A 27,978-nucleotide genomic window follows, 5' to 3' on the forward strand; every position below is an offset into this window, starting at 1 on the left:
CTCCCACAGCACTAAAAGGCAGTCTGGTTAATTTCCAAATTATATTTGGGCTTAACATGCAAAGGGTTCTTTTTCGTCCGGGCAGAAAAAACAGGCCTGAAGATCATCACAATAACCACACAAGACTAGGAATGTAATTATAAAATAAACCATACCCTAGCAGGCAAATCATTTTAATGTGTTTTGAGAACTGAATATTCTGTACGGAATTAAAAACAAAGGGAAAAAAAAAACCAACGTGCAGAACATTAATTAAAAAGAGATAAGACACAGAAAACCTTCGCGCGTCATAAAATTATAAATACAAAGGCAACATTAAAACACACGCACACACAAGTACAGAGTTTGGTGACATTAGTAGCCGGAACATACCCAACAAATTGCTTAATTGTCAAATATCTTACTAATTTTGAAAGGGGGGGGCGGCAGGGGCTGGTGGTCATGACTGACTTCAGTTGACCCCAAAGGATTCGAGTCTTCCTTCCATCGCAAGCAAACGTAAGAAGGCGGCATCAAGTCCCTATGAGAAGCGGAGCTCCTTTTCTCAAAGAGAACGGACATGAAGGTTGTTGATGCCCTCTGCCCCGTTCCACCACATTAGTACACTCGTTTACCTCTTAACTAAGGCAACGGAATTTTTTGAGACTCCAACACACCCCCAGAAGCCATAAATTCTATTCCTGTTCAAACAGAGCGGAATTCACTTCCAAGCTGAGGGCAGTCGTTCCGTCAAGTGCAGGATGGTTCGCTGTTACAGAGTTGGCGTTGAAAATGTCTTTAATAGGGGTGGACAGGAACCGATGGGGACCCGGGCAAGCCCGGGGTTGAGCGATGACCCGTATGAGAAAGGTGACACGGGGGTCAGTCCTCAGGGATGGTTTCACCTCTGTGCACACCGCTCGGGAGAAACAAAGAGGACCTTAGGGGAATGAGAGTGCCCTCTTGGCAAACTGGTGCCCTCTTGCTCGCTTGGGGGCCTGAGGCGGTCACGGTCATAGGCCGGGCGGGGCCTGGCAGGGGAGACACGTGACCTTACAAAATTCAAGAGTTGTAGGGATCGCAGCCACAGAGGAGAGGAAGATCCAAGACAAAGCCGCTGGAGGTGGGCGAGGCCCGGGCACGGACCCCAGGGCACCTGTTGTCTAGTGCAAGCTCAGGGGGCTGGGGGCGAGGCGGGGGTAACAGGAAGTGGAAAACCCCGGCAACAACCTACAAAACGGTTATTAGCAAATGGTATCAAAAAGTATCAAAACATTCCAAAAAACTTTAAAAACTGCCAGGCTTGGCAGACGCGTAGGGCAGGATCTCCAAGGGCTGGTGGAGCCGGCCTACACTCCAGGGGTTTCCTCTGGAGGCCAGCACACGGCCCCCTCCCCTCCCCCTCTGAAGATGCCAAGGCTGGAACTGCCCGAGCCTCCGGGAAGCGGAAGGCCCTCGAGCTTCTCCTCCGGCGGGTGCTGGGCTAAGCCACGCGCGAGGCAGCAGGGTAAAGGGCGGCTGGTCAGTCTACCGGGGTGGGGGTGGAGGCCTTCCGTTTCCCACATTGCTGCCAAGCGCCGGAAGGTCCCCTGGCTGAGGGGCCAGCTCCGCTGAACCGCAGCTCAACTCTCCCGAGCTCACAGAGTGGGACCCTGGAGCTCAGGGGAGGACCCCACTCCCTTTGGCATTTGGGTCTCCACCCAAAACTGAACACCCCTAGGGCTGGCCTCTGGGCTTTCTACTAAGTCACCGGGAGGCCCCCTTATCGTGATTGTATTTCAGAACACACTCGCACACCCAGGGGTTCTGCTCACATCAAGATCTGCAAGTCCTACCCTGCAAAATGTGACCACTTAACGACTAAAACGTTAAAAATCCCGAAGATCCAGAGCCGGAAGTGCACGCAAGTCACTAAGACAACTTCTGTCTATTGAAGCCGTAGGGAGACCACGGGCAGGAGCCAGGAACTCTCCTGCCCTCTTTTCCCCTCCCTTCTAATATGACATCTTCGTCTTGGGCAAACAGGGTTCCAGGCCTGGGTAAAGACCAAACTCAAAACAAACAGCTGGCGTGAAGTGGAAACTTCAGTTCTTTAAAAGTGAGAAAACCCCCCAAAAACCTGTAGGAAAGTCCACTATGCTTAACTTGAAAGCTTGAAAGAAACGATTCCGGCCTTCTCCAAAGTCCTCAAAGGCAGCAGACGGTGCGGCTGCGTTTCAAGATGACCGCCGGCGAGAGCCCGACCTCTGTCACCGGGCTTGGAAACCGTGTCACTGATTCTGCTGCTCGAACGGCCACCTGCTGGGCTGCGGCCCCGAGCTGACTGCCCGTCTGGGCCACGCAGCATCGTCCCCCACTCTCTGCTGGACAGCACCGCAGGGCGGCTGCCCCCTTAACAACACAGGACAACCAGCGACCTGTCACGGCTCCCACCACCGAGCAGGTCAGTGTCTGTGCAGCTGCTGCCTCCGGGTCGTGACGCTCCTTTCCACGGCCACCGACAGGCTCGACAACATTCCTCAGCACAGGGAAACCAGCACCGATCATGAGAAGCCAGTCCACGGGAAGAAGCTTCTCAACCTTAACAATACCGGGTTCTAAACCATGCAAATGACAAACTGCCTGCAGGGTGGCAAGAGTGACAGACGAAGGAGGAGATGCGAGACATGGTACGGGGTCCGCAAGGCACAAGAGAACCTGAATAGTGACCAGCACTGCACCCTTGTCCGGGGACACGTCATGGTAGCCAGAAATAAAAGAGCTGGCCTTTGCTAAAAATGGATGGCTCTCCTCTTCCCAAGGTCAAAGCCATCCTGCTCCCCCAAAGCACACACAGAATCTACATGCTCTTCCCCACCTGACCCTGGACGCTGGTTAAACCACCACCTCTTTGTTCATGACTGAGAACAGACCACGGGTTCCATGCCTTCTGTAGGGTCCTCTACTAGCAACATTTTTCCTGGAATAGGAAGGGGGTAAGCTATCCAAAGTTGGCGGAAGTTCTGCAAAACATGTTTGTGGAGGGCTGGACAAGGCAGGAAACAAAAAAGGCTTTCCGGCTCAATGAAGTTTGGCAATGCTGGATTGATGGCAGGTTAACAGCTAACGCGGGACTTCTCAGAGCCTTTTTTTTTTTTTTTTAAAGATTTTATTTATTTATTTGACAGAGATCACAAGTAGGCAGAGAAGCAGGCAGAGAGAGAGGGGGAAGCAGGCTCCCCGCTGAGCAGAGAGCCCGATGCAGGGCTCGATCCCAGGACCCTGAGATCATGACCTGAGCCGAAGGCAGAGGCTTTAACCCACTGAGCCACCCAGGCGCCCCTCTCAGAGCCTTTAATACACTGAAGTATTGTGGCGCTCCAAGAAGAGTGTACAGTTTGTTTTTGGTTTGGTTGTTTGCATGCCTTGCAGAACCTCTCAACAGTTTGTAAGCCTCTAGGGACTTCCACGTGCACAGAACTAGCTAAGTCAGCAGACCGCTCACCCCACTAACAACAGAGGGGACGGGTTTAGGTACTGAAGCTTTCAGTGCCCAAGCCCCTCAAAATCGCAGTAATCCTTCAAGGGGAAGGAAAGCAAGTACAGTAAAGAGATCATTTTTTAAAAAAGTAACTATGTTAATGGAGATTCAGAGTCTAATACCAAGGTCAGCAATAAATCTCGAGGTGTTCTCATCTCGGCAGTGAGATCTTTGCCAAGGCATGGATCGTGAACGCCTCCTTCAGCAAGCCCACTTCTCTTCCCCCATGCTTGTGCCCACAGAAGCTGGGGCGGGAGTCCCCAGCTCTCCTCCAAGAGCACACCCTGGTAGTGAGACCTGCAGGAGTCAGCGCGGGGCGGTCACACGTCCCAGGAGGGGCTCAACGCACATTAACAGCTTATATGGACCGAAGGAGCCAAGCCCTGGGGGGCAGTGATTGTGACCCACCGCGCGATGAATGAGGGAACAGCCAAGACTCGTTACAGAATTTGCCCAGCAGCCAAAACGACCTAGCAGTGGACGGCTGAGTTTTGGGGGTGGGGGGGTACCTGACGTCCTCCTTCAGGGTGAAAGGTGTGCTCGGCTCACTCACGGAGGGGCTGTCGAGGGCTTCTTGGAGCCAAGCCAGAGAAAACAACAGCAAATTCTAGGATGGCCACTTTTTTCTTTCCTGAGAAATGAACAGATTTGGGGGGCTCAGTAATGTGACTTAAGAAGTGGGTTCTGGGGGAAAAAAAGCACAAATTACAGAAAAATGTTTGTAAGAGTTTCATGCTCTTTTTTTTTTAGTTTCTTAATTACCTAGACCCTTTTAGAATTCAGGAAGATTACCCATCAGGGGGACGGGACTACTCAGAAACAAGTCACCAGCTCTGGAAATCCTGGCAGGAACACCTCCCCCGTGAGAAGTCCCAGGTCCTGCCCTGTCGAGGTTTCTGAGTCCCCCACTCATTAACAAGAACGCACTTGACGTTGCCCGTGACCCGGTTATAGTTTCTGGGCACCCCCTTGTGCCCCTACTGCTGGTAGTTTTAGGACGGATAATCCCGAGGCAGGGCCCAGGAATCCGTCTAACAGTTCAGCCAAGCTGAGGGAGGCGTGCACTGGGGGCTCCGAACTGGCCCCACCACGGCCCCCAGCGTCAGAGACCAAGATTTCGCGGCACCCCTGCCGCAGGTACCCTCGGGGGGACGGGGAGGGGCCTCTCAGGGAGACTGCGCGTGAGGGACGTGAGGGAAGAAGCCTACACAGAGATGAGGGGCTGTTTCATGCCTGGGCCCAGGGTTAAGCAGTCAAGCAAGATAATATGTAAAATTATATAGAATATTTAATCGGTTACTGTGATACCATAGAAATACCAGGAATCATAAAAGTAAAAAAAAAAAAAAAAAAAGCTGCTAGTACATCATGGTTCCAAGACACTACGAAGTCACTGCTGGTCTGGACGCTCCGGCGGGGCTGGTGCGGGGTGAGGGGGCCGGTCACTGGCCCCGGTCCTGGTACCTCTTGCCCTTCCCCTTCTTCTTCTTGTCCTCCAGCCGCGGCTTGAGGGCGCACACGCAGGCCGACACGCCGGCGATGGCCTTGGGCAGGTCGGGGCCCTTGCTCCACTTGTCCGCCTCGCGGTCGTACACCTGCACGGTCTTGGAGAAGGCGGTGCTCTCCCAGCTGTAGCCGCCCAGGATGTAGATGCGGCCCTCCCACACCGCCACGCCCGACTCGCTGTTGGCCTGCAGCAGGGGCGCCACGCGGGTCCACTGGTTGCACTGCGGGCTGTAGGCCTCGACGCCCAGCACGTCGAAGCGCTCCATGGACTCCACGCTGTCGTCGCTGCCGCCGATGGAGTAGACGGTGTCGCCCAGGCTACACATGCTGTGCCAGCCGCGCGCCGTGGTCATGGGCCGCCGCTCCTCCCACACGTCCGTCCGGTGGTCGTAACACAGCAGGTTCTTGCGGTACGGGCCGATCTGGTAGTCGTGGCCCCCGGAGATGTACACGAAGTCCTTGTAGATGGTGCCCGCGTGGCCGTAGGTGAACCTGCAGAGGGACGGGGGGGCGGGGGGGGGGCGGGCGGAGACAAGAGGGGGCTCAGCGCTGGGCCCGGGCTGGGCCTCCCGGCGCCGGGCCTGCGCTCTTCTCCTCTGCAAAAGTGGGACGACCCTCTCTCTGGGGAAGAGGGGGGCGGTGGGGGCCTGAGGGGACCACGCGGGGAGCAGGCAGCCCCTGCCCGCCTCACAGATGCTGACTGTCACTGGGCAAGGTGGGGCCAAGCCGGGCGGGGAAACAGGCGTGGGGCTCGGCACCCGGGTGGCTGGGGTTCTGCCTCACGCTCCGCTTCCCCCAGGCAGGAGCAGGGAGAATCACGAGGCTGCTCCTTCCCGAAAACCACGAGGCTGTGCGATCGAGGCACACGCAGGCCCCTGATCAAACGGGAACCAAAGTACGATTCAACTCTGACATTCCGGAAACAACTGCAGGGACAGCGAAAAAAACCGAGGGGCTCGCGGTCAGGGTGGGACAGACGGGCGGAGCACAAGATATTCTCTGTGTGACACGTGTCCCCACGCTTCTGTCCCGAGCCACGGAACGTACAACACAGACCGGACCGTGAGCCCTCACTCGGGGCAGCCCCCCCCAGGTAACGTGGCCCCTCGGGGCTGTGTCAAACGCAGCTCGCTACTTCAGGACGTCACCCGCGGGGGGTGCGCTCCGAGGGGAGGGTCCATGGGAACAATCTGTGCCTTCTGCTCAATTTTCAATTTTCTCGAAAAAATGCAGTTCACGTAAAAACCAAAAAGTAGAGAACAAAACCTAAGTGCAAACACAGGTGACAGAGAAGGGGAGGAGACTGAGGAGAGCGGCTGCGGGGAGGCAGGGGCTGCGGGAGGGGAGCGGCTGGGAGGGCAGCCCCGGGCAGCTCTCGGGACGGGCTGTGGGTTCACGGAGGTCCCGTTACACGCACACACCAACGAGCACGGCATCGCGGGCTACATTTCCTCCAACCTCGTACAGCTCAGGCCCGTTTAGAAAGAAAAACATCGAGTGCTTGTGGCGTTTAGGTACGTAAGTCCCGCCAGCCGGCGCGGAGAAAGGGACGGCAGCAGATGCTCCTAACCACTACTGTGAAGCCTCACTTCTCCATCTGTGAAATCGGGTGATAACAAACAGTACCTAACCTAGGGAGGCCAGAAGTCTTGGTCTGCCTACAACACAGTCGGTATTTGCACCCTTAACCTTCCCCGCTCACTGCCATCTTGGTTTGGATGACGAACTACGCGGGCGCTCGCGTGCCCTTCTAGCTCCCGGGGACCCGTGCAAGGCGGCTGCCCGAGCCCCACGGCAAGGCTGTTCACGGAGCAAGCCTGCAGGCTCAGTGACAAGGAGCGGCTAAGGTCAGCGGCAGGCACCCTCCGCTGGATCCGTGATGAGGACTAGCGCTGCTCCGTGCAGACCTCGGCGCGGGCGATGGAGAAGGAGCCCCAAGCCCCAGGGCACTCCCCGATGGTGGGTGCCATGTGTTGGGGGGTTTCTCGCCCTGACAGCCCTGTGGGGCAGGTGTGAACACGCCCGCTGCACAGATGAAGCAGGAGAGACCCGGGTGAGGACACTGACTCCTGTCACACATCTGTCACCTCCCGGAACCCAAGCCCACACTCGGGGATGTTCCTCGGGAAAGCCCTCGCTATCTGAACTCGATACCCTCTCCCTGAGACTCCGGAAACTAACAGACTCGGACACGGAGGGAGAGTCGTCTGATCGGCAGAGCTGACCCCCGCACCCGAATGGTCAGAAACCAGAGCCCTGACCGGTCGCCGACACGCCCTCTGTCCCCAAGGTCTGCTCGCAGTTATTTACAAGCCTGGAGATTTTTTTCTGGAATCAGAGATCAAAGCATCTAGAAAACGAGGTGGACCAAGTCATCCCCATTTGAGGAGAATGCCACAGAGTCCCCCATCACCTGGGCAAGCCGGCCACGTAGGACCAGGAGTCGGTCTTGGGGCTGTAAGTCTCCACTGAAGAAAGAGCTCCATTCTCGTTCCGGCCACCGACGGCCACCAGCATGTCTTCGATGGAGGCCAGGTAGAAATCCACACGGCGCTGGTTCATGGAGGCCACCTGCGGAGGGGGACACCTGTACCTTCCCTTGCCCAGACCCGGATGACATCAACAGTGAGCACTGAGTTCCCAAACATGTTCTATGGAACACACAGCCCAGGAGGATCAAGTAGTGGCCAAGTGTATTTGGGAGAAGCAGTTGAACTTGGAGAACGGGGGGGCTCTTGAGAGGGACTTCTCAGTGCTCCCAGGACCCCGTAGGCACCGCAAGTCCTCAAGGAGGGTATGGAGAACACAGTTCCCCTAACTCGTCTGGCCACATGGCTGACCTCGTGGACTTGAGTTCCACAGAACACCCAGTTTCATCTTTCCTTTTACTCTTCCCCATATCACACACTTTTCAAATTAATGCTGAGTGCTGCATGTTAACAGCAATCAATGGGAAACTAAAAAGCAGAAGACCCGATTTTTTTTTTTAAATAACGCAGGCACAACACAGAAATGAACACAGTCCCGGAGGAGATCATGCCTTCAGGCCGTCCCCGCTACAAAGCTTCTAAGCAAGGGCTCCAGAGCTGGGAGCCACTTTCTAGCTTGGGACGGGGTGGATTTCAGATTTTTTTTTTTTTTTTTGAGAATAAAACAGAAAGGTCATCGGAGTCCATTCTGAGTTTTGTGCCCAGAAAAAAAAAAACAAAAACAAAAACAAAAAAAACACAACCCACCAAGTTAAATAAAAACACTGAGGTGTGAGTAGAAAGACAGACCGACTTTCCAGCTGTTTGGGAGAGTGTTTGGGAGAGAAGGGTCCATCTCCCCTGTGCCAGGCGCTTGCCAACCGCCCTAAGCACCAGCCAGCCTCGGACCTGAGAAGGACAATGCCCCCCCACCCCGTCTCCAGAGGCAGAAGCAGAAATCCACAAGCCAAGGACCAGTCTGAAATCCATAGCTCTGAATTAGCAAGCCGGGGGGTGAACTCAGGTCTGCGGCCAACGCCCACACGTGCCAGATGTGTCACACCTGCCGACAGGAGTGAACCTTGGTGGCCGCCCTCAGGGCACTCCAAACCCTTCCCAGGAGAGCTCCAGGGAGACTCTGAGACAGGGGAATGGGGTCTGAACTCTGGGTCAAACCTCAGACCGGCACTGCCTGGCACGGCGGCCGCTAGCCTCGTGTGGCCGTTTCCACTCGGACACAAATCAGTTAAAAGGAAATAAACAGAGAACTCGGTGTTTCAGTCCCACTGGCCGCATTCTGAGCGCTTGATCGCCACGTGTGGCTGGGCGCTAGGTTATCGGCTGGCATGGCTGGGAGCGTTTCTGCAGCCCCAGAACATTCTACCAAGCAAGCTCCGCTCCAGACGGCGACCGAGCCTGCAGACGGCGGCCAGCCGGCGCTCATGTGCCCCGTGCGGGGTGCAGGCGTGGGGGAGCACGGGAATCACGGGTGCTTGTCCCTTGATCGTCAGGCCCTGTTCCCAAGCAGGACAGTGGCCCAGGGCGGGGGGGGGGGGGGGGGGGGAGGGGGGGGGGGGAGAGGGGGCGGGGGCGGGCAGTCAAGGCTAGGTTAAGCGACCGAAAGTCGTCAAGAGTAAAGAAGTAATCCGGCTTTAATCTCACCTTGATCCACTGTTTACAGCGGGGGTCATACCTATAAAGAAGATTGGACGCCGCGTCCCCTCCATTGTCCCGGGAGAAGCTGCCGCCGGCGATGAAGATGAACCCCCCCAGCACGGCGACGCAGTGGTGGCTCCGCCGGGCCGGCAGGGGCGTCTCCTTGACCCACTGCTCGCTGGCGGCGTCCAGGTAGCAGGTGTCGTCGCTGAGCTCCAGACAGCGCTCGGACACCTCGCCGCCCACGAACAGCAGCCGCTCCTGGTTGGTGCGCAGCGCGGTGCGCTTGGTCTGCAGCACCGGCTGGGCCGCCAGGCTGTTGTGGTAGCGCACCGCCTCCTCCACGAAGCCCTCGCAGTTGGCCTCCCGCGGCAGCAGCGAGCACACGGCCGGCTTGACGCGGTGCAGCAGGTCGTTCTTGGGGATGAGCGGGAAGTGGATGTTCTCCAGCACCTGGAAGGCGTGGGCCTCGCGCTCCGGCTGCTGCGTGAGCCACTGCAGGGCGGCCTGCAGAAGGTCGTGCTCGCACTCGCGCTGCACCTCGCTGCTGCCCAGGTAGACGCACAGCTTCTGCATGGACACGTTCTGCAGGAAGTCGGGCGTGAAGGACAGCGTGCCGAAGCGGCGCAGGATGAAGCCGTCGATGAAGGCGTCCAGCCGCTTGAGGCTGTAGATGGAGGCCAGCTCCTGCAGGTACAGGTAGTTGTCCTCGCTCACCTCCTGCTCCAGGTACTCGCAGCAGAAGTCCACCGCCGTCCAGATCTGCAGCAGGTGCGCCGTCTCCAGGATGTAGTCGATGTTGCCGCCGTCCAGCGCCAGCTCCCCGCCGTACAGGAAGTCCACCACGGCCTTGAGCCCGATGTACGAGGCGCCGACGAGCTCCACCTCCTTCTGGAAGGCCTCGCGCATGCCGATGGTGAACATGGAGTTGAAGTAGTCACTGCACACGGCCAGCAGGTTGCGGTGGGCCGGCACGCGCTGCTCGTCCGCCACCAGGACAATGTCGCAGAAGAGCCCGCGGAGACGCTGCTCGTTGAGCCGCTGCAGCACCGTGCTCGGGTGCTCGGCCCAGCGGTACACCTGTGGTGGAGGGCACGGCTCAGGGGTCGGCTCACCGCAGAGGGGCGGGGGGAGCACGCCAACCCCTCCACCGCCGCGCCCCTGCTCTCCGCCGCGGGGTCCCGGGGTCCATGGTGCCCCACGACCAGCCCTTACGTACAGCACAGTGAAAGAGAACGGGGAACGGCAGGTCAGAGAGCCTGCAGGGAATAAGGGTGTTTCTGTGTGTGTGTGAGAAATGCAGCTTTCCTTCTTTCTTTTCAAACTCAAGAACTCAAGTCCTAAAGGGGCGGCTCGCTAGCTCAGTTGGAGGAGCAGGAGACTCTTGATCTCAGGGTTGAGGGTTCAAGTCCCATGTTGGGTGTAGAGAGAACTTAAAAATAAAACCTTTAAAAAAAATGTGGTGTATCAAGGCGCCTGAGCGGCTCAGTGGGTTAAAGCCTCTGCCTTCGGCTCAGGTCATGATCCCAGGGTCCTGGGATGGAGCCCCGCATCGGGCTCTCTGCTCGGCAGGGAGCCTGCTTCCTCCTCTCTCTCTGCCTGCCTCTCTGCCTGCTTGTGATCTCCATCTGTCAAATAAATAAATAAAATCTTTTTTTTTTAAATGTGGTATATCAAGTGCAGTTCCTAAAAATTGACTAGCATTCCCTTCCTTCCTACTTTCCTTCATTATAGATACAATTCTGAAAAACTTACTTTCTCTGGTCTCTTATCCTTCCTCTCTTCTTTCTAAATAGAATTCCTGGAACGTTTCTTTCTTCTCTCCCTGCCCCCTTTCTTTCTTACTGTGGGTCCTGAACAAACAGGTGTCAAACCTGCTGTCCTTTAAGGAGGACATGTAATGGAACAGCACCGGGTGTTACGTAAGACTGATAAATCACAGACCTGTGCCTCTGCAACCGAGGCATGTTAATTTAAAAAAGGAAGAAGAAAAAGAAGAAAAAAACCCTGCTGTCCTATCAGAAAGGTGAAGTGGCTCAGGGCAGCCAAGTCTACACTCGGACAGAATCTGGGTTTGAATCCCAGTTCTGCTACTCACTAGCTTGTGGTCTCGGGAAACCACAGTAGCTTCTCAGTTCCCGCTTCCCAGTGTCACGAGTGAGATGAGGGCACTTCGCAGTCAGGAATGGGGAGCTCAGGAGACACACTGTGGCACAGAGCTGCTTCCAGGACAGCTGGAGCGCCCACCAAGGCCTCACACCCAGACGAAGACTGCTCTGTCTGTCTTTATTAAAAAGTGCTCAGCACCCAGCCATGCTTCAGGGACAACCCCCCCGCCCCCCAACCTGCCTCCGCTTCTACTGATGGTCCAGGGATGTGGCGGGTCCCAGAGACTCTGCAGTGCTTCCAGAATAAGGAGCTCTGGGACTCCTCCTTTCAGAAACATGGCCTCACTAGTGGTCACTGAGATTAAAAGAGAGAAATCGTGAAATATCCAGGAGCATGTTCTTCTCCCAGGGCAGGCCTTAGATGTGTCCCACGCTGTGCCCTTGCTCATTCAAGGGTCATGATGGCCCTTCAAGGGAAGGACTGTTATCATGCCCATTTCCCAGATGAGGAAAACTGAGGCTCAAAGAGACTAGGAAACTTGCCCAAAGCCCCAGAGTGACTGAGTGGGACGGCTGGGACTTAAAGCTAGGTCTGCTTCAAAAGCTCAACCTTTTCATCGTCACACAGCGGCAGAATTAACAAAATAATTAATATGAACAATTAAATGGATTAATTCTAGCAATTCCGGTTAGGAGACATGGTCCTGCCATGTGCTCTGGAGGAGGCAAAGACCCGTCAGACCGAGACAGCAGCTCCCCCACCCTTGGAAGACCAGCGAGGCTCCGGGAATTCAGGATCTGCCAGCTGCTTGCTTTGTAGACCTTGGAACGACCACGAAATTCTGCACAGGGAGACCGAGGCCGTCCAAACACATCCGCGAGGTCACTGGCCTGTTTGAGGGTGCTTGAGGCAAGGGCTGGCTGGGCTCGAAGCCTGCAAGGGGAAGTGGGTGCGGGCAAGGGAAGACGGGCTGAGGGCTCCCCGAGGTCCTGCAGGTCCCCTATCAAGCCATGCCCTATCGCATGGGTCTCATCTCCTTCCGCCTCCCGCCTCCCACGCATCTGTGACTGCAGTACTTTCCTTCCCTCCGGTCCCGTCTGGTCCGGCCACTTCCCACACCAACCATTCCATCCAGACCACAGGCGTGGGCCACGTTCTCACACTCCACTGAGGACACCAGACCCATATTGCCCAAAGCTTCTTTCCCTTCCAAGCGCCGAGAGCCAGGCTCTGCGGCTGTTACATTACAGGACGGTTTCTCCGAGGTCCCACACACGGTCTCTCGGTCTATTCTGGTCACTGGCAGACAGAGTGCACCAGGCTGGGCTGGTTTGGGCTTCTTCTTCTTTTTTTTTTTTTAAAGATTTATTTATTTATTTGACAGACAGAGATCACAAGTAGGCAGAGAGGCAGGCAAAGAGAGAGAGAGAGAGGGAGAAGCAGGCTCCCTGCCAAGCAGAGAGCCCAATGTGGGGCTCGAGCCCAGGACCCTGGGATCATGACCTGAGCCAAAGGCAGAGGTTTTAACCCACTGAGCCATCCAGGCGCCCCTGGTTTGGGCTTCTAACGAAGCAGAAAGGGCCTGGGCTCCACCACATCCTGGCTTGGGGGCCCCTCTCGGGCGTGCACTCGAGGAAGGAAGGATAAAGGTACCGTGGCAGCGCAGGCTAACTCGTGACGGCAAAGGCTCCAAATCCCGAGAAGTGAGGAGCATCGAGTGGGCGGGCTGCCCAGGCTCTGAGCTGGTGGGGATGCGGCACCACCACACTTAAATGGGTGTACACAGGACCCCCATCTGCAGTGTAAAAAGAGAAACAGCCCCCCGAGGGGCGGGGGGTGGGGACAGCCCCAGATGACAGCTGCCGAGGGGACCATCTGCTCCCGGGAGCAGGGAGAAGGGCAGCCCCTCTTTCTAAAACTGGGTCTCCATGCTAAGTAGGCGCGCTCCGCTCTTCACCTGGGTCTCAACTACAACCCCCATTTCTGGTCATATTCATGCAGCTGCAGAGATGAAAACATGGGGACAGACAAACGTGACTTCCCTATTTTGAAGGGACATTAGTAACAGTCTCGCGGCGTTTTCTGTAATTTGGAAGGCCCGACCCCTACATTCGTGGATGGTATTTAATCCTGTTCATTCGTTTATTTCCTATTTTAGTGCCGTCATCAGAGGCGGGTGAAGGAACACAGCCCCTCAGCAGCAAACCCAGCCAGAATGCTAGGAAGGGGTATTTCACATTAAAAAAAAAAAAAAAAAAAATCACCATTAAAATGGATGAAGACATTTCAGAGCAGATAAATGAACAGTGGCTGTCACAGAAGGGAAGATGTTAGCGCCCTGGGAAGGAACCACCTCCCAGTACACCACAGCAACGCTCGGAAGCAGACTAACCAGTGAAAGGAGCCAGGTACACGGGCGTACTGACCCCCTGGGTCCCATTTACATTAAGTTCAAGGGCAGACAAAACTCCAGTCCTGGAAGCTGGAGACTGGGACAGGTGCTGGCTACACAGATGTGTTTAACGTCTGAAAAACTGAAGATACACTTACCATTGAGCTCTTTCTCTAATACAAAAAGTTAGAAGCTTAAATACCATCTAACCAAGGGATAGGTTCAGACAGAAACAGACTCAGGATGTGGCTTTAAGAGACAAAGACTTCTAGCCCTATCACACTGAGAAAGCTACCCTGTCTCGGTGGCCAGGGACCAAAACAAAGCCTCTTTGAAACGGCCTTGAGACCGCTCTGGGTTTTCACAGCGGATAAAGCCAGGCTTGGCAAGTGCCTTCCCGGGAACTCGCACGGAAACAGGAGCCCACTTCTCTGAAGAACCAACTTCTCCTGAAAATTACACTCCGGTTTCCTATCATGCACAGCTGCACAAACTCTGCCCCTTTCCCCCCCTTCAAGTCTAAAGGCTGCTCACAACGCCTTTTGTAAAGGGCTGTTCCTTAATCTTTTTTCCAATCTTGTAAGATTATTTTTCCTAACAGTTCCTGTGAAATTTAAAGACCACATATATTTTGCATATCTGTGCATGAACCGTATGCGTAGCTGTGCTCTAATCACACACACAAAAAAGAGTAGGGTTCTTTCTGCACCTCCAAGGACCAATTTTGGCCCCTTGGGAGCAATAGCGGCTGCACTGAAAATGCATGATCTGGGGACACCTGGGGGGCTCAGCTGGTTAAGCATCTGCCTTCAGCTCAGGTCATGATCCCAGGGTTCTGGAATCGAGCCCCGCATGGGGCTCCCCGCTCAGTGGGGGAGGCTGTTTCTCCCTCTGCCCTGCTTGTGTACACTCTCTCACTGTCAAATAAATAAATAAAATCTCTTAAAAAAAAAAAAAAAAGGAAAATGCATGATCTAAGGTAACCATAGCATTTATTAATCTCCAAGAGAGCCACTTTTAAAGAAAACAGGGTGTTGTTAATATTTATAGAGGGACAGGTGTCAACAGAGACTGCCTTGCAAACCGATCCCCCAATCCTCATGTCTAGTAGTGTGGGGGACAGGGGCTGCTCCGAGCCGTCCGAAGAGTCTACTGATGGTATAGATTCCCAGGTCCTACTCTCGGATTTTAATTTAGCCAGTTAGGGATGGAGTGGGACACATGCATTTCTAATTACATACCTTTCCCCTCACTGTCTCCCGGGGTGATCCTGATGTGGCCAGTGCGACACAGCTTGGTAGCCTGGCCCTGGGGAACCCACCCTCACTTGCCCCTAGGGTCCCAGCAAGTCACGACTGGGGGGAAGATTCTGGGCCCTTAACAGCCGGGTAGGCAACGTGTTGCCCCCACCATGAGGTGGGTGACTGGCTTGTCAATGGATGTGTCCTTGGGAGTTTTCTGAGCCCCACGTGGGGACAAACATCCCGCGGCTTTTCTTCCGTCCCATCCACGTCTTCAGGTTGACGCGAAGAACTAATGGGTCAAGGTGTTGCTCTAATGTCCCCCCTACCCCTCTGAGTTTCGGGTATGTTTTCCATTCCGTGTCCCGCTACCTCCCGATTCATCGTTAAGGAGATCACCACCACCCCAAGAAGGAACAGAAAATCAGTCTGTACATTAGGCACGAACTCATCAGAAAAACACCCTACTGCTAAGGCGACCTGCGCACGCGGCCAGCACGCACTCACAGACCTTGGAGGACTCGCTGATCTTGTAGGGCCGTGACACTCGCGTCTGCCGGCTTCCCTCCATCATAAAAGAGACCGCAGCCCTGGAACGAGAACAGGATCTCTGAGCGGCGGAGACCGGACCCTAAGCCATTCATTCATCACAGCTCTGCTGGCGGACCTCAGTGACAGCCAGGGTGCGGCCACAGGAGGAAAGAGGGAGAGGAGACGGTATACTATCAAGAGCTCTCCGACACGGAGTTGGAAAAAATCAGGTTAGAACGAGAATCAGGTGGAACATCTACCCCTGTTCATTTATAAACTAAAACCTGACGTCGCGTCTTTTAGGCCTTGTCCCACGAAGACCTGCTGGATCTTGGGGAAGCCTTCTTCTTGGAAGCCTTGGGCTTATCCAAATTATAATGAAGACAGTCACCATTTCAAAGCCTGGACTGCGACCCAGGAACACGGCTAAGGGATGCATGCGTGTGATCTCATTTGAGCCCAACTACTCGGCCGGGCTAAGGTCACATCCCCGTTCACAGGTGAGGACACTGGGCTCCAGGTCTCAAAGCGGGTCAACAGCAGGGAATCCAACGTAAGCCCGTCCAGCTTCAAAGTGGGCAGACGTGCGCCCTTCACCCACAAGCTCTGCTCACTGTGGCCCAGGGTTCGGGAGTCTCTTTTAAAATATCACAAGGAAGGCCAGGCTGTGACACAGTGACGACAGCAACAAAAGAAATACAGTCACATTCTAGACACAGGAGTTTTCCTACAAGTGCGCTTCACTGATTAAATGCCCCCCAAACCCTCAGGAGGCCAGAACTATTATCCTGTTTATGGAGGAGAAAGCTGATATCGATATGGTCACTTGCCCAACGTCACACAGTCAGGAAGGAGCAGCGGGGTGGGACTACAATGCAGGGAAGCGTCCTTGTTCTCAACCCCAAGCTACACTGCCTGTCCATTAAAAAAAAAAAAAAGTGGGGTGCGTGGGTGGCTCAGCGGGTTAAAGCCTCTGCCTTTAGCTCAGGTCATGGTCCCAGGGTCCTGGGATTGGCATCCGGCCCTCTGCTCGGCGGGGAGCCTGCTTCCCCCTCTCTCTCTGCCTCCTGTGATTTCTCTGTCACATAAATAAATAAAATCTTTTTTTAAATAAATGATTTTATTTATTTATTTCACAGGCAGAGAACACAAGTAAGCAGCGAGGCAGGCAGAGAGGGGAGGGAAGCAGGCCCCCTGCAGAGCAGAGAGCCCAATGCGGGGGCTCGATCCCAGGACTCTGGGATCATGACCCGAGCCGAAGACAGAGGTGTTTTTTTTTTTTTCTTCTTTTTTTTTTTATTTGACAGAGAGAAATCACGAGAGAGGCAGGCAGAGAGAGAGAGGAAGGGAAGCAGGCTCTCCGCTGAGCAGAGAGCCCGATGTGGGACTCGATCCCAGGACCCTGAGATCATGACCTGAGCTGAAGGCAGCGGCTTAACCCACTGAGCCACCCAGGAGCCCCAATAAATAAAATCTTAAAAAAAAAAAAAAATGCCTACAGGCAGTACGTCCTGCCTAGAACGTCCAGTATAAAACTGAACGGTTATATTCACCTCTCTAGATCTCATAATCATCTCTATGGGGTGGGCTGGAGTATCAGGCAACATGGAGTTTCTTCCCGCTTCCAAACGCCAACTAATTCACTACTAATAGCACACAGCCAGGCTTTGGGGGACCTGGGCGGGGGGGGGGGGGGGGGGGGGGGGGGGGGCAAGAGCACAGAGGAAGGACTATGCCAGCTACATGGGCACAAGTTACAGACTGGGTTTAAGGAGGAATTTTTTCCCCTTGTCCTCTGAGTTACCAAGAGTCCGTTTTTTACCTACTGAACAAACAGCCCAGGCTAATAAAGAACAATGTCACAAGAAGCAAGCACTGTGTCAAGATAATGGGGGTCACACCGAGGTGGGGAGGGGGGCTCCAGCGTTCCCACGGGAGTAACCTGGGGCACAGTGCATCCTGTCCAGCTCCCTGGGGAAAGGAAAGGGCAACTAGATTTTTCTTGACAAACTTGCAACTTTGTGACAAAGGCCAGCTGTAGCACCCCGGTCCCTTCTGACCTAACGGCCTGGGGGCAGCCAGGGGGTTCGGGAGGGAAGGGCAGGAAGCCAATATTCCCGCGGTGCCTGCTGCCTGTTCCACCTTCACTCTGAGCCAGGTGCGCGATCACCGCTGACGCCCGCGCTCGGGAGCTAGAGAGGCCCGCCCAAGGTCACACCCCAGAAAGCAGCAGGTCCCTCTCTCCCCACCAGCCCTGCAGCCAGCCAGGGCTCAGGTTCCCTCTCTGCGATGAAAGCTTTCGTGTCTAGGCCAAGATTTCTTGAGAGAGTTTGCCCTGGTGGAGGCTCCCTTTTGTCTCGGGGCAAGCGGTTTGGGGCAACGCGCGCAGGAGCGCTGGGTTCCGCCGCCTCCCGTGCTTCCTGGAGGCAGACGAAGGCGTCCAGGCCATCCACAGGGGCAGGGGCGATCGCGGGTTCCGCGCTGAAAGGTCTCCGAGTAAACACGGGAACAGAGACGACACCCGGACGGAGGGTCCCCGGGGAGCCTGCTCGGCGAGCGGCTCCCCGGCTTCCAGCCTGACCCTGCCGACGCGGCGATCGGGAAACGACTCGGACGCCGCAGCAACTCACCAGCCCGGGTCTCGCGGCGCCCGCGCCCCCGGCCGAACTGCCCGCGCAACGGCCGCCGGGCGGGCTCGAGCCGGCGGCGGAGGGAGGCGGAGTCGGATCGCGGCCCGGCCGGCGCCCGCGGCGGGGCGCGGGGACACTCACCTGGGCCGCGCGGGCCGGGCCGCGCAGGCCGCACCTGTCTCACTGCGGTTCCCCCTCCCGCCGCGCCCCCCGGCACCCAGGGTCGCCCGGAGGGAGAGGGGGCGGCGCGGCCCGGGCTCCCCGCTCGCTAGGGTGGGCGCCCCCGGCCCGGCCCCGGACCCCGACGCGCGCGGAGGCCCACCTGGAGGGCGCGCTACGGCAGCGGCGCGGGGACCCGTGGCGGCGGCGGGACCGGGCGGGCGCGGCGGCGGGGCCGGGGCGCGGGAGTCCCGGGGCCGGCCGGCTGCGCAGCCATGGCTCCGCCAGGAAGTGCGAGGCCGAGGGCGGAGACGGCGCGCGCGGCCAATGGCGGCGGCCGCGAGGAGGTGGGCTCAGGCGGCGGCGAGGCGGGGCCTGCGCCCAGGAAGGGGGGGCGGCGCGCGGGGCCCGGGCTGGGGGCGGTGCGTGGGGGCTGGCGGGAGGGGGTCAGCGCGCGGGGTCCGTGGTGGGGGCGCCCGCCGTCGGCCGCAGGCCCTCGTCTCCGCCCTCGCTCCCGCTCGCACCTGGGAACGCCCGCTGGGGTCCGCCACGGTCCCCGGCGCAGCCCCGAGGGTCATCCTCGGGGTCATCGCGGCGGCCTCTTGGCTCCCGCACTTGCTCCCAGGCTGAGCTCGTCAGTGCGCTGCGCTCACCCCAAGCTGAGGCCCCCGCTGGCCCCTCGAGGTAAGGACACCTTCCCTCCCCACCCCCCAACTCCTGCTCTGGTCACTCCCAGCTTTGCCCTTCACGCAGCTCTCAGCACCGTGGACTATCACAAGCCATTTTCTGATTCACTTGGCGTATTTTCTCTCTTCCCCACCAGAAACCTTCCAGGAAAGAGTTTACTGTCGCTCTTATTCCTGGCCGGGCCCCCAGAGCCGGCACACAGTAGGTGCTCAGTAACCAGTACATGCCTGCGGGACCCGTGAGTTTAAGCATCAATCACCCAGCCATCGTCTGCACAGCATGGATGAATCTGGAAAGCATTAGGCTCCGTGAAAGAAGTCAGACACAAACGGGACCCAGATTGTCGGATTTGAGTTATATGAAGTGTCCGGAACAGGCAAGTCCATGGAGACAAAGTAGGCAGGTGGTTGCGTGGGTCTGAGGAGGTGGGGGGGGGGGTGGGGGGGGGGGGTGGGGGGTGACGCTTAAAGTATAAGGGATTTCTTCTTGGGTGATGCAAATGTCCTGAAATATGCTATTGGTGGTTGCACAACTCGAATGTACCAACCCCCATTGAACCGTACAATTTAAAAGGGCAAACTTATGGTATGTGAATTCTATTCAATAAAGCTGTTACAAAAACAAAAAACAAACAAAATGCCCTCTCTCTCCTTGTTTTTCTACTCCCTGCCTTCCCTGGAAAGGATTCAGGGCTGCAAAGGTGGGCCAAGACAGAAAAGAAAACCAGGGACGGGGATTTAGCATGTCCAGGCAAATACTCAAGGCTTGTCTTTGTCCTTTCTGTGCTACACACAACACTCAACTCAGGCCCCTTCCATCGCCTAATTCCCAGCAAGGAACCATGTGGTCCCTGAGCGGCCTGGGCCTGGACTCAGGGACTCTCACAGAGCACCTGTCCCCAAAGGCTGCCTGCCCTGGGGTGTGGGGTGGGGTGGTGGTGGCTCTCTGTCACCTCTGGTGCAAAATAAGGCCTGCACTGGGGTGGGTAAGCTCGCCTGGGTAAGCTCTCACCTTGTTCAGAGTGACGTCACGTCGAGTCTGTTTCCTCGCCTGCCTGTGAAGGGCGTCCGCTGAGAGCAGAGCCAGCTAGGCCTTCCCTCCTTCGTCGAGCCCACTGCCCATTCACGCCCTGCTTCCTTCTGAAAAGCATTACATTTATGGGACTTTAAAAAATTTCACTTTTGATCATTGGGATTTGTATTAAATATCCTTAATTTGTGGAGAAACGAAAGTATAGAAAGTATCTTTTTAATTCAAAGGGAATTAGGGTAAAAGGAACCCCGGAACCACCCAGAGGGTCCTCTGAACGCTAGTCCCACTCTTCTTTCTCCTCTTTTCCCTTTTCTGTGGGGACAAGCACACGGTCACCCTCCAATACTTTACTCGGGCATCATCTTTACGATAAAGTCTTGCTCGCTCATCTTTGACCCTCCCTTGACCCATCTCCGCTGCAAAACAGCCAATCCCACGTCTCATTTTGTGTCTGTATCTCGACCCATGAGTCTCTGCTCTTACTTGAACGCATTCATTCATTCATTCATTCATTCATTCAGCAGACTTTTAGGGAACTTCTGTTACGTGCCAGGCACTGTGGTATGTGCCAGGGATAGAAAGAAGACATATTCAGGAATTTTAGGGAGGGAGGCAAACACGTAAATGAGCAATTATCTATCATATCATGGTCAGTCTCTTGTTGGGGTTATATTCGGGGGCTGTGGGTGGCAAGTACGCTTTGTAATAGCTTTGGTTAGAGAGTCCCTCTCGCTATATGTACGTATTATATACCAAGTAGATAGAAGCAGAGATATAACACAAGTAGTTACAATATCCGTATGTTTCTCCACGTAGTTACGATATCCGTATGTTTCTCCGCATGGGTATGGATATATATCTGTCTGAGAGCTTTAGCTGCAGTCTTTCATCGTGAGACCCTATCATTTGGCATTAGCATCTGTCCACCAGCTGTTGGATCCTTTATAAATGAGAAGGATACACAATAACGATCGGACGTCTGGAATAAGGGCCGGAGACGAGCTCCAGAATCCATCCTGAACTTGGCCTGAAGAGCATGCAGAGGAGGCTAACCTGACTTCATCCTTAGCACTTAGCACACCACCTTTTCACGTCTTTTTTCTTTAATATTTTCCTTCCCGTTATAAAAGAAGTGCATGCTTAACTTGGGAAAGACAGAAACGTCCAAAAGGAAAAAATAAACCACTCACTTCTGCACCATCCAAAATAATCATCGTTGATATTGTGGCGTTTTCAGATTTTTCTCTTACGTCATTTCTTTATGAAAATAACCCCGCTACATACAGCTTACTATGTGCTGGGCATGGCTGTAGGCTCCCTGCCCTTATAAGAGGTAGGATTACTTTCCCTGTTTATGGATGGGGGAGCTGTGGCCCAGAGACGTGAAATCGCTTGCCCAAGGTCACAGAGCTTGTAGGGAGCTGAGCTGGGGTTTGAACCCAGGCAGTCGGGCCCCACAGTCTGCAGGTCGAGACTCACCTTGCCCTCCGCACCATCGTGCCTCTGGGCCACGGTAAAGGTGAGGTGTACTCCTTGCACGGAAGTTGGAAACACAGACACCCACGAAAGGGAAGAAAAGCGCCCACCCAAGGAGCACAGCTGTCAGTACTTAGGTGTAAATCAGCCCAGTATGTTCCCCAGGCATATACTCCCCACGCAGCTATGCAAATGAGGTCACATGGTACAGGCCCTTTGCTAACTGCCTTTTTTCCTCTTTTGCAAATATCATGAGTTTTTCTCATGCCAGTAAGTTCTCTCCTGCGATACGCTTCCGACAGTGGCATCCGAGCCCTCCACCTTGATCGTGTGCGGGACCCTCCCTCACCGTGGCTGCTTTCACTATTAGAACACGGGTGAACATTCTTACACGCCCATGTGCACGTCTCTAATGGTAACACGGAGTTGCTGGGCCAGAGAAGTACATACTGATAAGACTCTAATTCAACCAGCAAAGCTGTCCTAGTGGCCACCCCCTGACACGTCTGAGATTCGGACACGGGATGGAACCGCGGCCAGCTCCCTTGTTTGCAGAGTCCAGGGCAAAATGAAAATGCGGGGCCGTTGATCAGAAGGCAGGTAAAAGCTACTCCCTTTCTTTACTGTTTCTCTTGATCTGTCCTGGTGCTTTTTATTGGCTGTTTTGTGCCCTGTGCCTTGCGGTGGGGGGAGTGTACTCGAGGGGGACATACAGACCCCCACAGCACCTGCGGCCATGTAATTTTGGGGGGCAGGGCCCAGAGGCTTGGCTCTAAGTCTTTCCGCACCTGTGCCCAGGTCCCCACTGCGTGACAGGGACGGGAACCTCCGAACCAAGCCCACCAGCACACGCTCCATTGTCCCACTCGGCCTCGCTTCCACAACCCAAACCCCCAAAGTAGAATTATTAAGAATTTCAAGACAACCATCTCAGAGTGTTAAACCCCAAGTGCGGGGCCTGAGTGTGGAGCTGTGACACGGCTGGCCAGATGGGGCAGGTGAGACGGTCACCAAAGAGGGACAGGCGAGGCTCATGTCACTTCTCTTCTCCATACTTCAAAACCACGTCACAGCAGAGGGTCCCCTGGCAAAGAACAGGTCATCTGGATCCACAGAAGGTAGAAAAAAAAGGGCAGGGGAAAGGCACAGGCAAGTGAGGCCCAGGTAAATGGCAGGTAACGCACAGGCCCTGTGCCCCACGCCCTCGGTGGCCTGCATCGTCCTCGGGGTAGCCTTCGGGGTCCGTGCTCCTGTTCTCCCCACTTTACAGACGAGGAAGCAGAGGCCCTGAAGGACTGCGTAGCACATCTAGTACCATGCAGATGGCAAGTGCAGGAAGCAGGACAAGGCCCCCTGCCATCGTGGGCCTGCGCCCAGGGTTAACCAGAGCGTTAGAAGTTTCGTTGAAAGGGCGCCAGCTGCTTTCTTTTCGGCCTCCTGAGTTGGCGCTGACCTTCTGGTTGCCAGGAGGTCACCACCCGTAAGAAGGGGAGGCAGGGAAAGGCGTCAGTGAGCTGCCAGCCAGGCTCCCCAAGAGCAGCTGGGCTTGGCAGGGGCGGATGGAGAGAAGGCTCAGCTCAGCCAGCCCCGCACCCCTGCAGGGAGTTTGCAGGCTCCCCAGCCTCCTGGAGGAGGAGGGAGGGCAGAGGAGGTGGGCCTGTTCTCTCCACAGTCTGTTCTTCTCACCACGGGTTTGTCCTCGGCCCAGCTTCCCTCCCCAAGGCTGAGTAATCTAGAAAAATCGCAGCCCGGCATCAAGGCGCAGGCCCGGGGGCCAACCAGGATCCCGAAGTCAAGCGGAATTCTTGGCCGGCTTGCTCTTGTAAGTCTGTAGCTGTTCAGACCTGAGGACAAGAAGCAACAGATGCTTCTGGAGGATCAGGCCAGCAAATGGTAGAGCCGCTGCAGGAGCCCGGCCCCAGCCTCTGGGTCCTCAAACCCTCATCTCAGATTAAAGAAAAAAATGCCTCCCTCCAAGGGGCACTTCCTCCTTCCCTCTCATCTCCAACGCTTTTCTCTGCCGGCTCTCCCCGGGTCTGAGCCCCGGCCAGGCTCCTGCTCCCCAACTGCGAACAGGACTGGCTACTTAGCTTCAGCGTGCCTCAGTTTCCCCATCTCCAAACGGGGTCGCACTTTCTCCCCACACTCTGAGAAGAGTTAAATGTCATCGTGCACGACCAGCGCTTCCCGTGGGGCCCACCATCTACTTCTGCCTGCAATCTGAGCTTTTGCTGAGGCTGACCCTCCCTCTGGGGAGCTGTTCTTGGCCAAAGCCCCTGCTTCCTGTCAAAATAGAAATTGTCGGGAAGTGGACACATCCTATTCGTCATGGACACCTTAGTAGTGTTCATCAGCTTTGGGCACTTTCTCCAGATCCTGCTGTGACTAGAGGGAAGGAAACATATTATCCCCTGGACAGAGGTACGGGCAAGGCGGCAGGGGAAGCAGGTGCCACAGATAAGATGTCCAGGAAGCTCCCTGCAGTCACGGTTTCACCCGGAGCCGACTCTGTCTTGGCTCTTGTCGCTTACCACAGAGGTCCCTAACTCATCCAGCACTGCCCGCAGCCCGACTCCTCCGTGGCATGCCAGATGCTCCATGTGCTTCCCCTTCTGCCATCGGTTAACATGAAATGCTCGGGATTTTGCTATCCTGGTTTGGGTCCAAGGCCAGCGGGTAGCCCCGACGGCACTGCATCCTCCTTTGGAATCGTCACGCTTCCCCGGTGCAAAATTAGACAACACAGACAAAAGCCTCCTCAGAATTGTGGCAGCCGGAAAAGCACGAACGCAGCTGCTGGGAGGTCTGCTCGCTGGTCCCACCCCTGCCCTCCCTGGTGGAACCATCACTGGAAACGTCCCAGTGCATTCACGCGCATCTGCGGAGCTCCTGGACCACGCTCTGAGTCCCGCATAGGGGATCCATCTAGGGGAGGCAAGCCAGCCCTCGGGCTCTAGAACTGCGTTATGCGCAGACGGTCACCAACAGCCCCACGTGGCCATTTCAGTTACAATTAGCTAAGATCACATAAAATTAAAAATTCAGTTTCTGGGCGCCTGGGTGGCTCAGTGGATTAGGCCACTGCCTTCGGCTCAGGTCATGATCTCAGGGTCCTGGGATCGAGCCCCGCATCGGGCTCTCTGCTCCGCGGGGAGCCTGCTTCCTCCTCTCTCTCTGCCTGCTTCTCTGTCTACTTGTGATCTCTGTCTGTCAAATAAATAAAATCTTTAAAAAAAAATTCAGTTTCTTAGTTGCTGGAGCCACGTTTCAAGTGTGCCACATAGCCACACGCTAGTGGCTGTTGAAATGGACGGGGGAGGTTACGGGATATTTCCATCATCTCAGAAAGTTCCACAACAGAGGCCGTCCTACCTGCCGACTTACTAGCTTACCAGCACTTGCTAGCTGTGTGACTTTGGGCGAGTTACTGGCTGCTCTGGGCCTTTGCCTCCTCAGCTGTAAAATGAGTTAATCCACTCAACAGCAAATGCTTAATTGAGTGCCTGCTGGGTACTCTCCCAGTGGCTGGGGATACAGCACTAAACAACACAGATAAATAAAATCACCGCCCTCATGGAACTGACCTTTTTTTTTTTAAGATTTTATTTATTTTTTTGTCGGAGAGAAAGAAAAAGAGAAAGCAATTTTAGGGGAGCGGCAGGCAGAGGAAGAAGCAGGCTTCCCACGGAGCGGGGAGCCCGAAACAGGACTTGGTCCCAGAACCCTGAGATCATGACTTGAGCCTAAGGCAGACACTTCCCCAACTGAGCCACCCAGGCGCCCCTGACCTTTTTTTTTGAGAAAGAGAGAGAGAGAAAGAGAGAGTGGAGGAGGGGCAGAGGGAGAGAGAATCTCAAGCAGGCTCCATGCCCAGCAGCAGAGTCTGGTACAGAAGTGGGGCTCAATCTCATGACCCCAAGATCATGCAGAAACCCAGAGCTGGATGCACAACGGACCGAGCCTCCCAGGTGTCCCATGGAACTGATCTTCTAAAGGAGCGGCAAAAACAGCACTTATCTCCCAGAGCTGGTTTGCAGATCAAGTGAAAAGCACTTTACATCATTTCTGGCACATTCTAAGTGCTTAATAGATGGTAGCTGCTATTATTGCAAGTAATCTGCCCAGCTCCCTTCTCCCACAGCCCTGCTAACTGGGACGATGAACACAGAGCATGCAGGCCTCCATGTCTCATCCTATACCGGTGGCAGACATCGCTAATCGATCACAGCACACTTTCCACTGGAACAGAGCATCTGGTAGCACTCTCAGACACATTCTCTCAGAACCCACATCGCCCTGTTCACAATCACCTCTGCACTCTTCTACGAGCTGTCTGGCCTCCTACAGTCCTGGATGTGGGGACCCCTTAGGTCCTGCAGAAGCTCAGACTCCAGGCCCAGGCCTGCCCCTACTTGGGAGAAGGAGCAAGTGGCTGGTCATTACCTTGTCAGCTGAGCAGCTGGCCTTGCTCTGACCTCCTGCCAGCAACGGGCTTCGTGCCTTGCTGCCTCCTGGAGTGGGGTGTGGCCTTGTTCACACAGGGCTACTGGGGTCTTGAATCCTGTTCCTCTTTTTTAATTCGGGAAAAGTGGATTATTTCTAGTGGGGCAGAGCAGTCCAGGCCAAAAAGGTCTGAGTGAAGCCCAGCCTGGATCTCAAGTGGGAGAGACAGACACGTGAACACGCAGTTGCAATATGGATAAGATAAGGGGAGGGCGGATGTGGCCCCGTATTGTGGGTACCCAGGGGAGGGAGGAACGCTCTGTCCCTGGGAGTCTGCCTCACTGGGTGGGGGCGGAGGCGGGGGATGGGGGGAAGCCCATCATGGACGCAGCCTCCAGCCCGACCCCCTGAGCAACCTGTCCTGGTCGCTCTGTCCTCCACTGCACAGACTGACCCAGATGGCCCTGCGTGACATGGCAGGGCTGTCCTCTCTCCGGATCTTACTTTGGTTTGGTCTTGCTGATCCGTTCAATCATTCATTCAGCACAGCGTGTAGTAATAACACCTGGTGTAAACCTCGGAGTTCAAGTCTTGTATCTACAATTTACCTGCTGTGTGACCTTGCGTGAATTACCAAGACTCTCTGTGCCTTGCTTTTCTCCTCTGCAAAATGGGGTTTCCAACAGAGCCTACCAAGGAGGGTCTGGGTCTCAGGGAGGATTTAACGAGTTATTGCATGCGGAGGGCTTAGCACGGTGCCTGGGGCGCCGGAGTCAGTACGCAATTCGGGCTCACTGCTATTCAGTCACATGCACGTCTCAGGGTCCCCAGAATTTCCTTTTTTACTCTGTTGGCATGGTACATTTCAGGAACTCATTTCTTTTTTTTCGAATACTAAACTTCCCTGGCACACCGCATAAAGCTTACCTGCTCATGACACACAGCGATTGGGGGCTGACATCTGGGCTATTTGCAAGGATAAGCGGGGGACCTGTAGGCAGGTGCAGAAGGAAGGGGAAGGGGAACCCACGCAGAGGAAACAGCGGGTGTACAAAGGCTGGGGAATGAGGCAGCGGGTGAGTCCAGGAAGAACTCCACCTGGCTGGAACAATGGGCCCCTGCAAGGAAATGGGGTGTCCGCGAACACAGAAACCCGTCAGCACCGAGCTGGGTGTCTGGCAATGGGTGATTGAGGTAGCTTTATTTTAAATTCTACAAGTGCAGCATAAACGTTGAGAAGGAAAAGCTCATGTATCATATATACACATACATATATGTGTGTGTGTATGTTTGTGTGTGTGTAATTTTGTTTGGGTCGCACTCTGTATTTATTTGTTGTCTGTGTCAACTTTTAGCAGCTTTGAGGCTCCCTTTTCCTCCAAGCTGCAATCCCCAAGTAGAAGAAGCTGCCCTCCGCCGCCCCCACCCATCCTGCCCCTTGTGAATATCTGAGGCTCCTCCCCTTCACCTGAGTCCAGGTCCCAAGATCTGCCTGTTAGACGCCTGACCTAAGATGCCGCAGAGGACAAGTCAATGAGGGAGCAGGGCTGTAGGTGACAACTGTTGTTTTGTCCCTCTTGTAAATGGATAGCCCCGCCCCTATGCACCCTTCCCCCCTTAGTCTGGGTTTCCCAAGAGGCTGAGATTCAAGTTCAAGCAGCTAATTTGGAAAGTGCAGAAATACTGATTGGGTGGAGGAAGCAAGACAGCAGAGGGAAGGGGTCCCGACGGCACAAACAAAGTCAGCCACTTCCGAGGGTGGCTGGAGCTTTACACAGCGGGACTCTCGGAAGTCGTGGCGAACACACCCTGGAGAGCTTTCCTGCCCAAGGGGTGGGGCAGACACAGTACTTACACAACATTCCTGGCGTGTATTGGCTGACAGCTGCTCACAGGACTCATCAGCCCACACTTCCAGCCTGCTGGGCAGGAGCACAGAACATCCTCTCTCCATCTAAGGCAGAGCCCTCAGACCCAGGGCTGCAGATACTGAGGCCTGAGCAACACGATTGGAACACCACTAGCATTGGCTGCACCTTCCTTTAAGGAAACGGTTCCTGCCCACAATCCTTTCCAGGAGCTTCTGTTGAAGTTGCCAGTCTGAGAAGCCCACCCCCAAGCGTGGGCATATAATCCATATTTAGCCAAT

At 55.3% G+C, this 27,978-nt stretch overlaps 2 protein-coding genes across 9 annotated transcripts; one reads left to right on the forward strand and one right to left on the reverse strand.

Moving 5' to 3' along the window:
* Positions 1–87: 87 nt before the first annotated feature.
* KLHL36 (kelch like family member 36) lies at positions 88–27,702 on the reverse strand. Of its 8 annotated transcripts, none has more exons than XR_006816221.1 (5): positions 12,000–12,531; positions 9,136–10,209; positions 7,419–7,576; positions 4,865–5,497; positions 88–4,130 (listed from the first exon to the last, which is right to left on the reverse strand). XR_006816221.1 is itself a non-coding variant. In XM_045987894.1 (5 exons), exons 2-5 carry the CDS (start codon positions 15,443–15,445, stop codon positions 4,942–4,944), a joined length of 1,851 nt encoding a protein of 616 aa, XP_045843850.1. In that variant the 5' UTR covers positions 15,446–15,461; positions 27,685–27,702; the 3' UTR covers positions 4,770–4,941. The 8 variants fall into 8 exon arrangements, 7 of the variants coding, with proteins under 7 accessions (XP_045843850.1, XP_045843854.1, XP_045843851.1 ...); XM_045987894.1 differs by lacking the exons at positions 88–4,130; positions 12,000–12,531 and adding exons at positions 15,383–15,461; positions 27,685–27,702 and having other exon boundaries at positions 4,770–5,497; XM_045987898.1 differs by lacking the exons at positions 88–4,130; positions 12,000–12,531 and adding exons at positions 15,383–15,461; positions 19,890–19,907 and having other exon boundaries at positions 4,770–5,497.
* Positions 18,355–19,781, forward strand: LOC123931113 (translation initiation factor IF-2-like). Its single transcript, XM_045987900.1, has 2 exons — positions 18,355–18,875; positions 19,015–19,781. The coding sequence occupies exons 1-2, from the start codon at positions 18,467–18,469 to the stop codon at positions 19,092–19,094; spliced, it is 489 nt and encodes a 162-aa protein (XP_045843856.1). The 5' UTR covers positions 18,355–18,466; the 3' UTR covers positions 19,095–19,781.
* Positions 27,703–27,978: the final 276 nt, after the last annotated feature.

This window comes from Meles meles, chromosome 19, assembly GCF_922984935.1.
Source record: "Meles meles chromosome 19, mMelMel3.1 paternal haplotype, whole genome shotgun sequence".
Taxonomy (NCBI): Eukaryota; Metazoa; Chordata; class Mammalia; order Carnivora; family Mustelidae; genus Meles; species Meles meles.